This window comes from Gymnogyps californianus, chromosome 8 (assembly GCF_018139145.2).
Source record: "Gymnogyps californianus isolate 813 chromosome 8, ASM1813914v2, whole genome shotgun sequence".
In the NCBI taxonomy this organism is placed as follows: Eukaryota; Metazoa; Chordata; class Aves; order Accipitriformes; family Cathartidae; genus Gymnogyps; species Gymnogyps californianus.
Genome location: NC_059478.1, coordinates 27,809,906 through 27,823,898, shown reverse-complemented (window position 1 = coordinate 27,823,898; position 13,993 = coordinate 27,809,906). Strand labels below are relative to the sequence as shown.

The following is a 13,993-nucleotide window of genomic DNA, read 5'->3' as shown; positions in this document are numbered from 1 at the left end:
ATGAGAAATATATCTTTGCCGGGTAGCTTGCCTTCTAGAGCATATAGTGTGCTTAACTGATGGGATTGGTGGAAAATATAAAGCCCAAGTCATTTGAGGTAGAAACTGGTAATGGAACAGAGACCACCACACTGTCAAATAGTTCTTCCTTCTCTGTGGTGTTTGGGCTGAGGCAATACCACGCAGTGATGCTCAGATGGTAAAACTCTGCCCCTTTAAGAAGTGATTGGAAAAGATCTGAGCCTGATTTAACTCCCTTTGAAAGCATCTGGGCATTTTGTTGATTGCAATCAGAGACAGATCAGGGCTTTACAGCTTGCCTGCCATCTTCTGAAATGTTATGTGACAAACAAGACACTGGTATTATTTCTGCTATGAAATGTTTGTTATTTTATCATAGCAGTGATTATGGGAAGAACATTTGCATCATGCTCAGAGTTTCTGGTGGACTTTCCAAAGATGAAATGGTCTGGCTTTTTGGTGTGTTTTTTTGTTTGGGTTTTGTTGGGTTTTTTTAACTGACTTGGCCACATTGTCCCTTTGCTAATGCAGAGTAGTCAGCTGTCAGGTACTAAAACAATCTAATAGAATAAGGTTAATCTTCTCTCTTTAATTAGACAGCAATATGTAACACATCCAGTGGGCCAGATGACCTTGAAAATTAAAGTGAGGGTAGAGACATATTTGAGAGGAAAATATTTTTAGTTATAGGGAGTTGGGGGTAAAAGAAACAAGAGGAAATGCTCACTGATATAACAAAACAACCCCACACAATCCCCCTTCTCCACCCAAACCCTCAGAGAATTTCTCTCATAAAATGGACTGGGATATCTTATTGCTCTTACAGGCATTTCAGAAGAGTTTGTTAGGTGTGAAGTAGTGCAATCTTGTTGGAAGTGAACCTCACCAAAATTCAGGGTCTGTCAGAAGACCTTTCTGCGATTCCATAAATCACTTAATCTCCACCTGTAGAGCCTAATATATCCCCATCACTGTAGCACCAAAGTGCTTCATAATCCTTCATGTATTTCCTCTCAAAACACCATGGAGGGTTGATAATATAATTATTTTTACAAGAGAAGAACTGAGGCATTGCAATTTTTCCCTAGGTTGCATAAGTGATCTTAACAGTCTCATGTTGTCACCCTAAGTGAACCACTGGGGCATTTTCCCCTCTCCTGTAATATTATGAGACCTGGGGTTTTGTTCGGGACTTCTCATACAATTGTAAGTTTTTCACTTAGTAGTGGTAAAGGGACTTTATATTGTAGTGCCTGGCTAATGGACACATACCTGACTCTAACTTTTGATGAAAATTATACATGCTAACTAATGAAGCAGGGGTAGGCTGCTTGCAGGCAATGTGTATGGGTTGAGTAACGCTGTGCAGAGACAATAAAAGGGACCTTGTCTCCCACCAACCCCAAATAGGTGGATACTTATGTATCCGAAAAGTCGTTTGCAAGCTGAACGAGTTACAGACATGGGAAGACTATGCAGGAATACAATCAATATTGTGGCTGGGTGAGTGAGAAATACCTAAGTGTGTTAGAGCCTGTTAGCAAACATAGTTAGAAAAGGAAGCCAGCAATCGTGCTTTCTGGTGCTGGGCAGTTAAGCCTTGCTAATTAGTACGCAGCCAGCAGTTTGCCAGTCCTGTGTTGCTTTTCTGTTTGCTATCTCATCAGATTAGCACACACCTTCTTGACAGTTTTGGTATCAAGTCAAACCCTTGCTTCAGGATATCAAAGAGGAAAAGGCCTTTGTGATGATGCAGATGGACTTCTGGCTGAGTTTTGGCAAGACCTATTGAGAATGTGTGTGCAGCATCACTGCCTTTGCATAAGTGATGTTCTGGATGCAAATAGTCCGGTAGCCTGTAATGTAGCAGAGTAATCATTTAATCCTATTCAGGAGAGTAAAGGCAATATCAGGTACAGTGCTAACCCTAACTACCACGTATTAGAGCAGGTTCTCAGACACAGCTGAATGCAGCAGTATTGGGATCCAAAGCCCACCAAAATGGCTGAATTAAGGTATAACTGAAAAACACCCAACACCCATTCACAATCCAGTAATGTCTTACCTTTTTATAGTAACCTCCAACGGTCCTAATTCCACAAACTTGGATATTTCTAATATTCTATCCACTCACATGGCCATTTTGGGGTCAGATTTGGAGAAGCCTTGAGTACAGTCAGCTTCAGCTCAAATTAGAGTAAGGTAGATGCTGAACATGTAACATGCTATATAAATCTAAGTTCTCGTAAACAAAAATCCTGTCCTTGGCCTCTCAGATATGGTGGCCCAAATTAGCGGGTGTCTCTTATGTAAGTCACTTTTTGTCCCAGTTGCTCTTTTATGAATTGAGGACAATGTGGTCCCCTCTTGTACCAGTGCTGTTGGGAAAATTAGTCCATCAGTGTTTATAAAGCAGTTGTCTCCTGCAGTGCTAAGCACTTTAGAAAAGCCATGAAGAACTGAATAGCTCTGTCCTCAGAGCAGGCTTTGAGTAGCATGCAGTAAGCAGGAGCCTAGGGCTGCATATTGAACAATAAGGAAAAGCCAAAATATTGAATAATCCGCTCATTAATGAACAGTGTTGATCCTGTGCACAGAATAAAGCAAGAGCCCTGTGGAAAAACACCGCACTCCTGTCGTTAAAGGCTGTGTCATAATAATGACAGACACAGGGCTGAATGAAGGTTGTATGTATCTGCGCAGCTGTGGCATATCCAAACTTTTAAGAGCTCAACTTTGTGACATTAAGGTTGGCTCCTTTGACTGCAGCTTTCTGTGTGTAATAGGTCTGATAGTAAGAGATGAACCATCTTTTGGGGGTGTTCATATAATGCAGGTCTACAGGGAACATGACACTCCTTTTCTCTTGCCCGAAGGTGAGTAGGTTAAGCAAGACTGCCAGCTTCATCTGCCAAGAAGTATGTGAAATATATGTTGTAATGTAGGGGAATGTCATTCTACAGCAGCTGGAGTATTCACTAATAATTGTGAGATGTGTTGTGTATCAGATTATTTGCATAGTCTGAGGAGGGGCAGAAGTGGGAATAAAAGTATAATTCAAGATGAGCCATGACTCCAGAAATGCTTACATGTATATTAGCTGTTTTCTGTGAACCACTGTGATGAGTTTACCTTATCTCCACCCAACCTCCACCTCCAGGAATGTAGAATGACAAAGAAATACAAATAATTTAAAGAAGGTCTGCCTGTCTGAAGGGAAAGGTTTGTAAGGAGACAGGAATAGGGCATTGTGTGGAAGTGTCAGGCAGACTGGGCAGAAGGGCCTAGAGGAGCTTGACCTGTTGACAGCACTCACAGAGGTGGGAGTCCAGTAAATTAAGCACATGTGAAGTTAAAATTCTCTCAGTGGTTTACAGCTTGTGATCCAGGAGTTGCAGGTGGCTTTTGGACTACATCAGGAAAGAAAGTTCATATAATACTGCATTATGGTCTATGTATTTGAAATTTCTGAAAGGTCAATGCCTGCAGTGGAAATTTTTTGGGATCCAAAAGTTGGAAAAAAACCACTGTCTGCTGTGTTCCTCTCATTAAGTCAATGATATGTTTGGTTCTGAAAAGGCCAAACAATGAATCAGGCTTTAAAATGGAAGAACTGTAGGTGTTCTCAGTAACTTGGTTAAAGCATCTGGGTGTGCAAGATTGATGTGCCAGTGTGACTCAGTGTGCAGCTGGGAGTGGGAGTCCCGAGAACACCTTCCAGGGGCAGGACAGATGAGACTTGCTCCTGCAGAGCGTTCATTCGGAGAGATCCACACATAGGGCCAGACGTGCGCTTCCTACGGGAGAACTTTGCTAAACTGTGACTTGCCTCCCAGGGGATGTGCTGGAAACCCTGTCCCTTGAAAAACTGAAAATTGGACTGGGCACTGTGCAGGAAAATATGCAGGGGGGATGAGTCCTATGCTAGCCACGGGGATGAGCTATGCTAGTGACAGGATCTTACTGTCTTACATCCTTGGCACGCTCACAGGGCATGATTCTCCTAACTGCGGGATGGGGTTTTATTTCCAGCATTCTGCTTCGTGTCCAGGAATCCTTCTGGCATTACTGAGGACCTGGGGTGTGTAGGGAGAGTTAAATACTAGAATTGAGATATATCCTGAAGATCAGAGAAGGGAGTCTGCCCATGTCAGGTGGGGATGTGTGTTCTCCTTGGTGCGTGTGTCTGTAACGCCTATTACCAGCTCTGAGAAATGCATGTATTCATCAGAAGGAGAAAATATCCCTTTGTGTTTATTCTTATTTAACATTGTTTACACAGAAAATCGAGAAACACATCTTTAACCATCATGTACTATTTAAAATTATGTCAGTACACCATGCAGTGCTCATTCTGTAAACATCTACTCCACCATGTGGTCTCTGGGAGCTAATGCTGTTCTGCTCTGTATGGCCACTTGTGTTCTGCCTGGAGCACACTGCAGTGGTTATGTTAAATAGCCTTTGTGAAGGTTTCCAGAGCTCTAAATTAAAAATGCAGAAAGCTGGGGAGGGGGAGAGAGAGTTGGGAGGGGGATTCTCTGTAGCTGGAGTGTTAGGATGTCTTGCTACCTAATTGCCTTAGAACGTGTGGGCTTGAATGAATCCTCTTTAATGAATAATAGGCAAATGCATAAATCGCAAACCCCAAGCACACAAACGGTGAAATGCACACTAATGAAGACTCTGACTTGGACGGCAGGTGTACGGTTGATTTGTAAAATGTCATGAATGTATCAGGTTTAAAATGATATATTTATTACAAGAAGCAAGTCTTCCATGTGTTCCCCTTGTATTCACTCTCTCATACTGCATGATATTGCAGGCTGCAGTCTCACAGCAGTTTCTTGCTATAACTCTTGCTTCGAAGAAGTGCAACAATAGAGACCAATTACCCTCTGTCTCCACTCTTATTGCAATAAGCCTGAGGAAAAAAAAGTGAGTGCACCCCCTCCCCCCACTACCTTTTCAATTTCAAATCCTAACCCTGTTGGTAGTGCCATTTGTGGATTTGAACTCCCTGGCTTTGTGTGCGGCATTATCTGGAGATTCACCTGGTACTGATCCAATGAACCAACGCAACCTTACAAAGCTGAAGGGAAGAGTGTAGAGTTCTCTTTGTAATAAATCATATGCCATGAAAAAGGATTTCTTTAACTCCTTTCCTCCATTATTCTCCATATCTCACCTTGTGGAAATGGGTCTGTTAGTGAGAGATTTAGACTCACATAGTAGGAAAAATGAACAGGGGAGGGAGAACTGAAGTGAAAGGAAGGCAGAGTTCCTGGAGGTTTCTATAACTTGGAGATTCCAGAAAGAAGAGGCACAACCTGAAAGAATAGGAAGCAGCCCTAAAAATAAACCCAGCATAGGCCTTGGGACTAACCGTTCCTCAGTTCTAGAAAGGGACAAGGATGTTTTCATTAAAGCAGCTGCAGAAGAAAGCCTTAAAACCAGTGATGAGTTAAGCCCCCAGAGGCAAGGAGGTTCTGTCCAGATAATTGCCCAGCAAGCTAAATGCTGGTCTGAACATCTCTTTGGTTTTACTGAGTTGAGCTGGTAACCTCTTGAGATCTGGCTGCCTCCCAAGTAGGGAGGGATGAATACTGCAAAATGTTTCAGTTTCCATTTCAATTTTGAAACTCATTTGCTTTGACTAAATTTGCACTGTGTTTATGTAAATTTATAAACACTGTAATAAATTTATCTACTTATAGAAAACAGAAATTTTAGAAAAAGGCTGGAGAACATTTGTGAAACACAAATTCTAATTCAACAAGTATAATCACAGAACCTGATTTAAATGTACATTCAATCACAAAGCAGAAACATAGTATGTGGTCTGTATATCTAGCAAACCCTAACAAGCATAATCCAAAATTCAAACAATTGTTAACAGCTTAAATATTTTAAATTACATACGTGTCATTTTTTGTGGTGGCAATGACTATGTGACACACAACCCAGGTTTTCACAGTGTGAATGAAGACCACAGTCAGGTAATAGTAGCAGTTTGCTACTTTGCTTGTTATAGAAAGCTCACCTACTTCTGATTACACTTTTTTCTAACCTATGAGAGTCTGTGTCAGCACGTCATTCTTATCTGGCACCATGTCAATATTACCTGCCACATTTATATGAGCATTCATGGGCATGGCCATTAAACCTCATGGAATGATGTATTCTCCAGTGCCCTTACTTTGGAAATGTTCACCTGCTCCAACCCTCACTAATTTTGAAGCTGCTTTTGTCTTCTCTTGCACCTCTTGGAGTCTGTAATGTCTCCTGTTTTGCTCTCCTCCATATTACCCTTCAAAGATCATCCTTAAACAGTTCTTTGATATAATTTAAGGTTTTTTCCCCTTGTTAATTTTGTACTGAACACATTAGTTTATTTACTGCACAAAATAAACCTAATCTGTATAGGACAGATTTGGAGGCCCTTTCTAAATCTGAGGAACACTTATAAGCACATGAGGAACCGTACTGAAGCCAATGATAACACTTGCACTCTGAGTAAGATGGCTGGTCTCAAATATTGAAAGATCCTGCATTAGATTGGAACTCAGTTGTTTCCCATTGTAGAGCTGCTGTTTCCAGAGTATACCTATATTTCTACTGTACCTATCCAGTGCTTGAAGCAGCAGATAAACAGTTAAGCAATGGAAGCAGCAAGCAATGTGTACTAGAAATGAGCTGGTTTAAGATTGGTAGGGGGAATTAAAAAGCAGTGCAAGATGCAATTTTTAAGTTATCCTGTTCAAGTTCTTGCATTGGAGGTATTAGCCACAAGAGAGATCACATCATCTGGGAGCAAGAGAATATAATGAATGCAGGATCTGTAATAGGCATGTGGGACACTCTTACCGTATGTTTTGGTCATGTCCTGATATACGTGAGCTTTGGGAGACAGTTCTACATGTAATAGAGTCAATAATCAAATCTGAAGTACCAAGGAACACAACTTGATGTTTCCTTAGAGAGACCACAAGTTTGCAACAGATGAATAAAGAGAGAATGTGGTAGATGATACAAATTTGTCTTTAGGCAAAAAGGAAAGAAAAAAGACTAAGAAATGGGGGGGGGAAAGAAAATTTTACACTGTTCCCAGACTGGAAAGAAATAGTAATGCCTACATCAGAAATTTAATTAATTGTTGTTACATTGATAAAGATGTGATATACCACATCAAAGGCTAGCTAAATGATATTTGGAAATTAATTTGGGTTCCTATTAAATAGAGCTCAGAGGAGCTTCCCAAATGAATAACTTGTTTGTCAAGCATTGCTTCCTTCTCTTTATAAAGTCTTCTCAAGTAAAGACAACTATTGTCAACTGTTCTTGTTGCTTGAAATGAACTACGAGATTCATCACTAACCAGACATTCATGGCAAATTCAAATATTGCAAATCGCAATGCCTTAGTACCTTACAGAAATTAGAGCTTGCTTACTTCTGTTCCCTATAGGGATGACTTATATGAAGTTATGTAAAAAGTCCCAAACCCCAAATGTAATATTGGCAATCCATGTTTGAATTTAAAATTTGCTTTTGGTGCTCTGTAGCTTGGCCACTTCAATGTGCTTTAGAGATGAACATAATGGAATCAAAATATACTTGTTTTCTGTAGTGTTATTAGTTTTAAATATTCTTAAAACAAAATGTAAATGGGACACATTAACCATATAAGGGGATATGATTTCAGGTTCTGATCTCTTAACAAAGTTATCCTGTAGAGTGAGCATGCTGTTTTCTTGGGAACTGTGCCAAAATACAGTAAGACTCATGGTGATTACCACAGTTTCTGCTTTTGTTAAATGAAAAACACATTCCTGTGATTCTGCTCTTATACCAGTTTTATCCCAGTGTAATTCCACCTATATCTCTGGAAGTACTTCTGATTTTATATTAATGTCTGTGAGTTCAAAAGAAGATAGGATTTAGTAGAACTGAGTGGAGAGAATTTACATGAAGACAAAAAAAAAGAGAGAGAGAGAAATCTTATATAATATGTTTTACTTTATAGTGGGATGGAGACAACTTTCAGAGTTGTCTGTGGAATTGTAGCTATTGGAGTGTCCAGAGGAGAAATCCATCTGTTCTCTAGACAAACAGACAAGTGACCACCAAGACAAGGAGGTGGCTTTCTCCACCACAGCGAGCCATCTGGCTCGTCTGTACACCAAGTCAGCAGTGATGGAGTTGCAGAGCTGGCAGTTGGGTGTTTGAACTCCCAGACAGCCTGATGGTTGGGTTGTCTAAGGCCAAGGAGCACAGCAGCTCCTGCCTGCTTAGCTTCTCATCAGAATTTTTATGAAAGAATGTCCCATTAACTTTGTATTTTCTGGTTCATAGGAAAATAGTCATTCATCATTTTTGGAAACGGATTTAATCCTCTGGTTTCATCCCCTCACTTTTCTTAGCATTTCACCTCTCTGTCTTAGTTTTTATTTGGGTTTGATGTACGCAATCATTTGTTTCAGCTGTTAGAGAAGTGAGACATTTTCATTTCTTTTTGCCAGTTAAACTTACGTTTTTCGGTCATCAGATTCTTAGAATTTTTGTCAAAGGATAGCACTACTGGAGTAAATGTCTATTGTTTGCATAGGTGTGTTTAAAAGATTAAGGCTGAACAGACATTCTCGTAATAGACCAGGGATCAATGAAAGCTCTTCTTTTCTCAAGAAGCTTTAAGGCTTAGCAGTGAGGTTGATTTTTTTGTTTGTTTGTTTTAAATATAGAGGAAGTTGCATCTCTGCCTGGGCTTTTATTATTTGTGTGGTCTTTCACAGAATTCCTGAGCAAAATCTACCAAGGTCCCCTGGTTCCAAGGTCCACTGGTCCCAAGCTCAGCTTGAGATGACAGAAGAGACTTCTCTCCCCGCTGGTATCAGTGACCACAGGTTGTCTAGGTGATCTCTGCAGTAGGCAAGGGATATGATTTCCCCCTCCTATTTGTGCCACTTCCAGCTTTTTAATTTCTTCTGTGTTCACTCTAACAACAGCCCATTGAGTTTCAATGGGACTTCACAAAGAATAGGGTATTACTCTGTGGGACTGGGAGCAGCAGAATCAAACTCAAGACAATGTACTGAGAGGGATATGAGTCAGGGCAGGAAGGAGAAGCCAAGGTGGCATACATGCTTCAATGCCCACAAGATTTGATGGCCAATAAGCATTTTAACTTAGTGTCTTGGTTGACTAACTTTTGTGTAGGCAATTGCAGGAGGGGAGGAGACTGAGGCCCTGGATTAGTGGAACAATTACATTCATGCTTTAAATCCCTTAAGCACATACTTAATGGCCGTTGATTTCAATGCTCTTAACAGCTTTGCTGAGTCAAGGCCTGACTGAGGGCAAAGTAAAGGCCTGGTGATGCAGTTTATGAATCATCATAGCTATAGACCCCCACCTAGAGCATTGAAGAGAAGGGTACCTCGAAGGCCAAGCAGGCTCTTCCAGTGCCAGCGCGGCAAGCTGGCAAAAAGCAAAGGATAGAGTGAGCATATGTCTTGTGGAGGGGAAGAAGGCTGAATGACCAAAGATGTTTCAGTTGATATTCTGCTGGTCATGTTATTTCTAAAAGTGGCCATTGCTGCAGGCTTTCCTCATCCTCAGGGGAGCATTTGCTTTGTTTTTTTCCATGAAAATAACTTGTTTAAATACATCAGCTGCAGAATGTAGCCCTAATTCTGCAGCTGAAACCAGAAGAGGCTGCAGCCCATATATGTCCTTTGTGTGTGTTGTTTTTTTGTGTGTGCAGGTGCTCCCTGATGGGGTTTGATTTAAACCGGCACTGGGCAAATCCATCTCCTTGGGCTCATCCCACACTGCACGGAGTGAAACAGCTCATCATTGAGATGTACAACAATCCGGTGAGTGAGGAAAGGTGATGCCAGAACAGCCACTTGCTGAGGTACCAATTCTCTCCCGCTGCAGGGTTGTGCAAGATGCCAGTAACTCTGATGTGGCTTAATCCAGTGGCAAACCAAAATAAAAGAGAAGAAAGCAAACACCAACCCCACTGCATGAGATCAGGGAACATTTGTGTCTTTTGTCACAGGAAGCATCAGAGTGGAGAGAGCAAGTGAAATGAAGTTCAGCTCAGATTAAATATGGAATAATTCTGAAAGCAGGGCCTAAATTCAATCGAGCTGCTCTCGTGATGTCCTGAGCTGGATTCAAAACAGCAGGCCCCCCAAATTGAATTACTGAATGGCATTGATGTTTAATCCAGAGCTCCGGCAGGGGTTGCTATGTAGCGTGCAGAGCAGGAGGGGGATAATATTTGCAAATATTATATAAACACACACACACACACTCATGTTCACTCAGAGAAGCAGAGGTGTTCTTGAAGGTGAAATCTTAGCTAATCAGAGGAGATGGATTGCAGAGAATACGGAGGAGTGGGAGGGAGGCAGACAGCTATTGAATGTTTGACATCAAAGCACAGAAAGATTATTGAACGTGGCACCTAAGAAAAACTGCTGAACAAAGATGGAGATGGGTAGGAAAAAATCACTGCCAAAAAAATATGAGGCGATTTTATAGATAATTACTTTTTCTGTATGGAATTCCTTGTATTTGTCCTTTCTTTTTGCTTGCCATTACAGAGATGGCATTTGGATCTTTAATTTCCTGAAGTTTTGCTAATTTTTTTTTCTTTCTGTTAGTGTGAAAAAGGACCTGGTTTGCCTTGCTAATAAAGAAAGAGGATTCTTACCCCTGGCTACATCATGTATAGGATAAGAGCTCCTTTAATTTAACTCCTAGTTCTCCCAATACATCTTAATTGGACTTTTTATCTTCCAGCTAGTAGTAATACTTGTACAGAAAGGGTTTTAGGTACAAGGAAGATAGGTTAATAGATAAGGTCCTTACATATGGAGCGGAATCCAATTGCATGGAAAATATTTTCTTAGACTGCTAATTGTTTGGCACAGAATTTGTCTTTCTATTCTGTTTGTGCAGCACCTAGCATTGTGCCTCTGACCAAGGCTCCTAAGCCCTGCTGTATTAGAGTGATGATGATGGAAAGTACAGAAAGGAGCTTTACAGCCAGCCTGGTCTTTCCTCTGTTTCCTACCCCAAAGAGCAAGACAATTTTCCTTCTAGATGATGGAGAGAGCATGCAGGCTGCTTTGTCTGAGAAGAAAGGTTTTTTTCCAAGAATAAAGAGGTCCTTAAACATTACAAGAAGGTTGGGTGTAGGGAAATGCTTCTAGCTAGTAAAGCAACAAATCCTGGCACTATCAAAAGTCACTGTCAGTAAAATAAAGCTATTCTTGGGGGGAAAAAAATTTCTTTTCAGCTTTGTTCCTTTCCTGGGAAGCTTTGAAAACTCTGGTAGTTTCCAGCTGCCCTGTGTGGGAAGAATGAATTTATTTGCTATGGTGGCTAAAATGAAAAATCAAAAGAAATGTTTGGTCAGAGTTGGTCTGAAATGGAAATCTTTTTTTTTTTCCCTCCATCTCTCTGTCTCCCACCCCTCCACAGTGATCAACCTGAGATGAACCAGTTCCAGTTCATTTCCTTCTGAGGGAAAGAAAAAGGAGCCTTTCAAACACAAGTGTAACATTTCATTTTCAGGGTTATTTAATTTTTTTAAAATACTATTTAGGAATCTTTTTTTGGATTAAACTACCAGCAAAGTTCAGGTGGCTCTTCAGAGCTTCATTTCTCAGTGAATTAGCTACTCACCAAAAAACCTTCTTGTCTGGTTTTATCATCCCCTAGTCAATACCAGCCTTTCTGGCAGTTTTAGGAGACCCTCAGCAATACAATGCAGTATATGGGATTATTGGTTTTTTCAGGCAATACCAGATTCTTAGTCCCTCTGATCCCAGTGATATTTGTACAAACAGACCATATCCAAAGTGGTGGGACAAAAGGGGAAAACATGCCAGCTGCCTCAGAGAGAGGGCATGGGACTGTACATGTGCCATCCTGCTTTAGCAGTGACTGTTTTTATTAAGTACTTGAGAGAAAAAAACCCATCCCTCCCCTCCTGACAGAGTGCCAGAATAAAAACCTGCTTTGAATCACTTCAGGATGCTAAAGATTTTAACTACTGTCCAGGTGTAGAGTGTAACTTTTAGATGAGTAATACATGATAGATGGTTGGCTGCATGTATAGGTGAACCAGTTGCAGGAGGACTGTTGTCAAACTGTGACAGATCAGGGATTATGCATTTAAACACATTCGTCCTGCCACCCTCTCCTCACCTGAAGTCTCCCCACGCTGGGGAATATGAAATGAAATAAAATGCAAAGTAAAGTTCCCTGCAAAATAATGTAATAAAAAATAACCTTCGCCCCTCCCATTCTAGACAAGATCTGCCATGAGGAGCTGTCCACAAGAGATTGGATTGTTTAAAGCAGAGGAAGTTCAGCTTCGTGTTGCCATTGCAGAATGGCTCAGTGCAGGCCTTTTAGATGTATTCATTCCCTTAAATCTTTTACGGAAAATTAGCTGCCATAAGAGCATAAAACCACATTTTAAATATTGCTGTATAGGAGGATTTTTCTTCCGCTGCTGCAGTATGGAAGATAAGCTGTTTCCTTTGAAAAAAGTTCATTCTGGAGAGGGGAGGATGACTGACACAGAAATAAGTGAAGTGGGTATGAGGCGCACACACAATGCCATAGCTACAGTGATTCCAGCACTGAGGTCCAAGGCTAAGTGTTTACTGTAGTTACTGTATGAAAATAAACCAAAGCTCCTGTGGTTATCTGTTCTTCTGGGTTTTACAAAGTGTGCTTATTTTGTTTTTTAAAGTGTTTCAAATTCCATAATGACCATATCATCTTTAGGAGGGAGTGGATGGGTCAAGAAATCAGAGAATGATAGGAAGCTTTTGATCTCCATGTCACTGATTTTGAAACAATCACTCCTGATGGTAAGTCACTGTCATTGTGTTGGCCTATGTGAAGTGAGGGGATATTCTCAGCTGTTTCTGGTGGTGTCAGTCTTGCAGATGACACTGAAGCGACAGACTTGCTCTTCTAGATCATGTGCTGTTGGCTGAAGATATTTCTGTTCTTAAGTACCTTTCCCTGCCCATATGCCAGACATCACTGCTTTCCCACCTCTCCACCAGATGATACGTGTAGATGGTTTCCCTGTCTATGCTGGAGCAGGTTAGTGGAATTAGCTCAGAACATGAATGCATTGTTTAAACCAACTCAGCTGACTTTTGTCTGAAGTATGTCAAAGGATGTTCATATGAGCCATGCCAACAGCTGAACTGTGGGGCCACGAAGTTCTGCTTGGGCATGATAACACACTTCACGTAGAGAGATGTTTGGAGAACGAATGTCTATAGCCTAGGTAAGGAATCTAATAAAGCATGTATGTGCAGCTAGATTTAAACACGTGAAGAATCTGATTGAATTCAGCGGTGTTCCTTGTGTGCTTAAGCAGGTGCTTAAATGTTTTGGACTGGGAGTCAAGTGCTCAGCACTGGCAAGCTCAGGATATGGATGGTCTACGGAGATCAAACAGTCCTTATCTCTGGGATAACATGAAGCCTCAGAGACAGAGAGAGCAGCATAACTGCTTGATTGTTGGACAGGTTTCATGTGGCCATCCAGCACTTTTCCCGACAAGCAAATGCACTCTTTAAAACAGATTTAATGAGTGAACTTAGGTAGCATGTTCAGTGTCAGCTCAGTCCCCTTGAGTATGTGCATTGTGATATAGTCTTTAATCATAAGGGCTCATGTTATTCTCTCAGCTAGACCCCTGCCTCACTGAGTTCTCCAAATGGAAAACTTTCACATAATAAGCAGCTATTCAGCGTTTTGTTTTAGCTTCAGTGTTCATTGTACAGCCCTGTCCTGTATTTACTGTGCACTATTCAGATCCTGCTCTGAGGGTAGAATTGTTAATCTCCTCGTGGGCTTTTCTGTTTTGCTCATTGCTATACCCTGGGAGCATTTCAGAAACGTTAATTAATTATTTTGGGGGGGAC

The 13,993-nt window shown here is 41.0% G+C and overlaps 1 protein-coding gene across 1 annotated transcript in view; it reads left to right on the top strand.

Annotated features, from left to right (window-relative positions):
- Positions 1–13,993, top strand: part of AGBL4 (AGBL carboxypeptidase 4) — a 946,609-nt gene that overhangs the window by 790,285 nt on the left and 142,331 nt on the right. Inside the window, exon 9 of the mRNA XM_050901055.1 lies at positions 9,784–9,895. Coding sequence (XP_050757012.1) covers positions 9,784–9,895 — 112 coding nt within the window. The remainder of the gene's footprint in view (positions 1–9,783; positions 9,896–13,993) is intronic.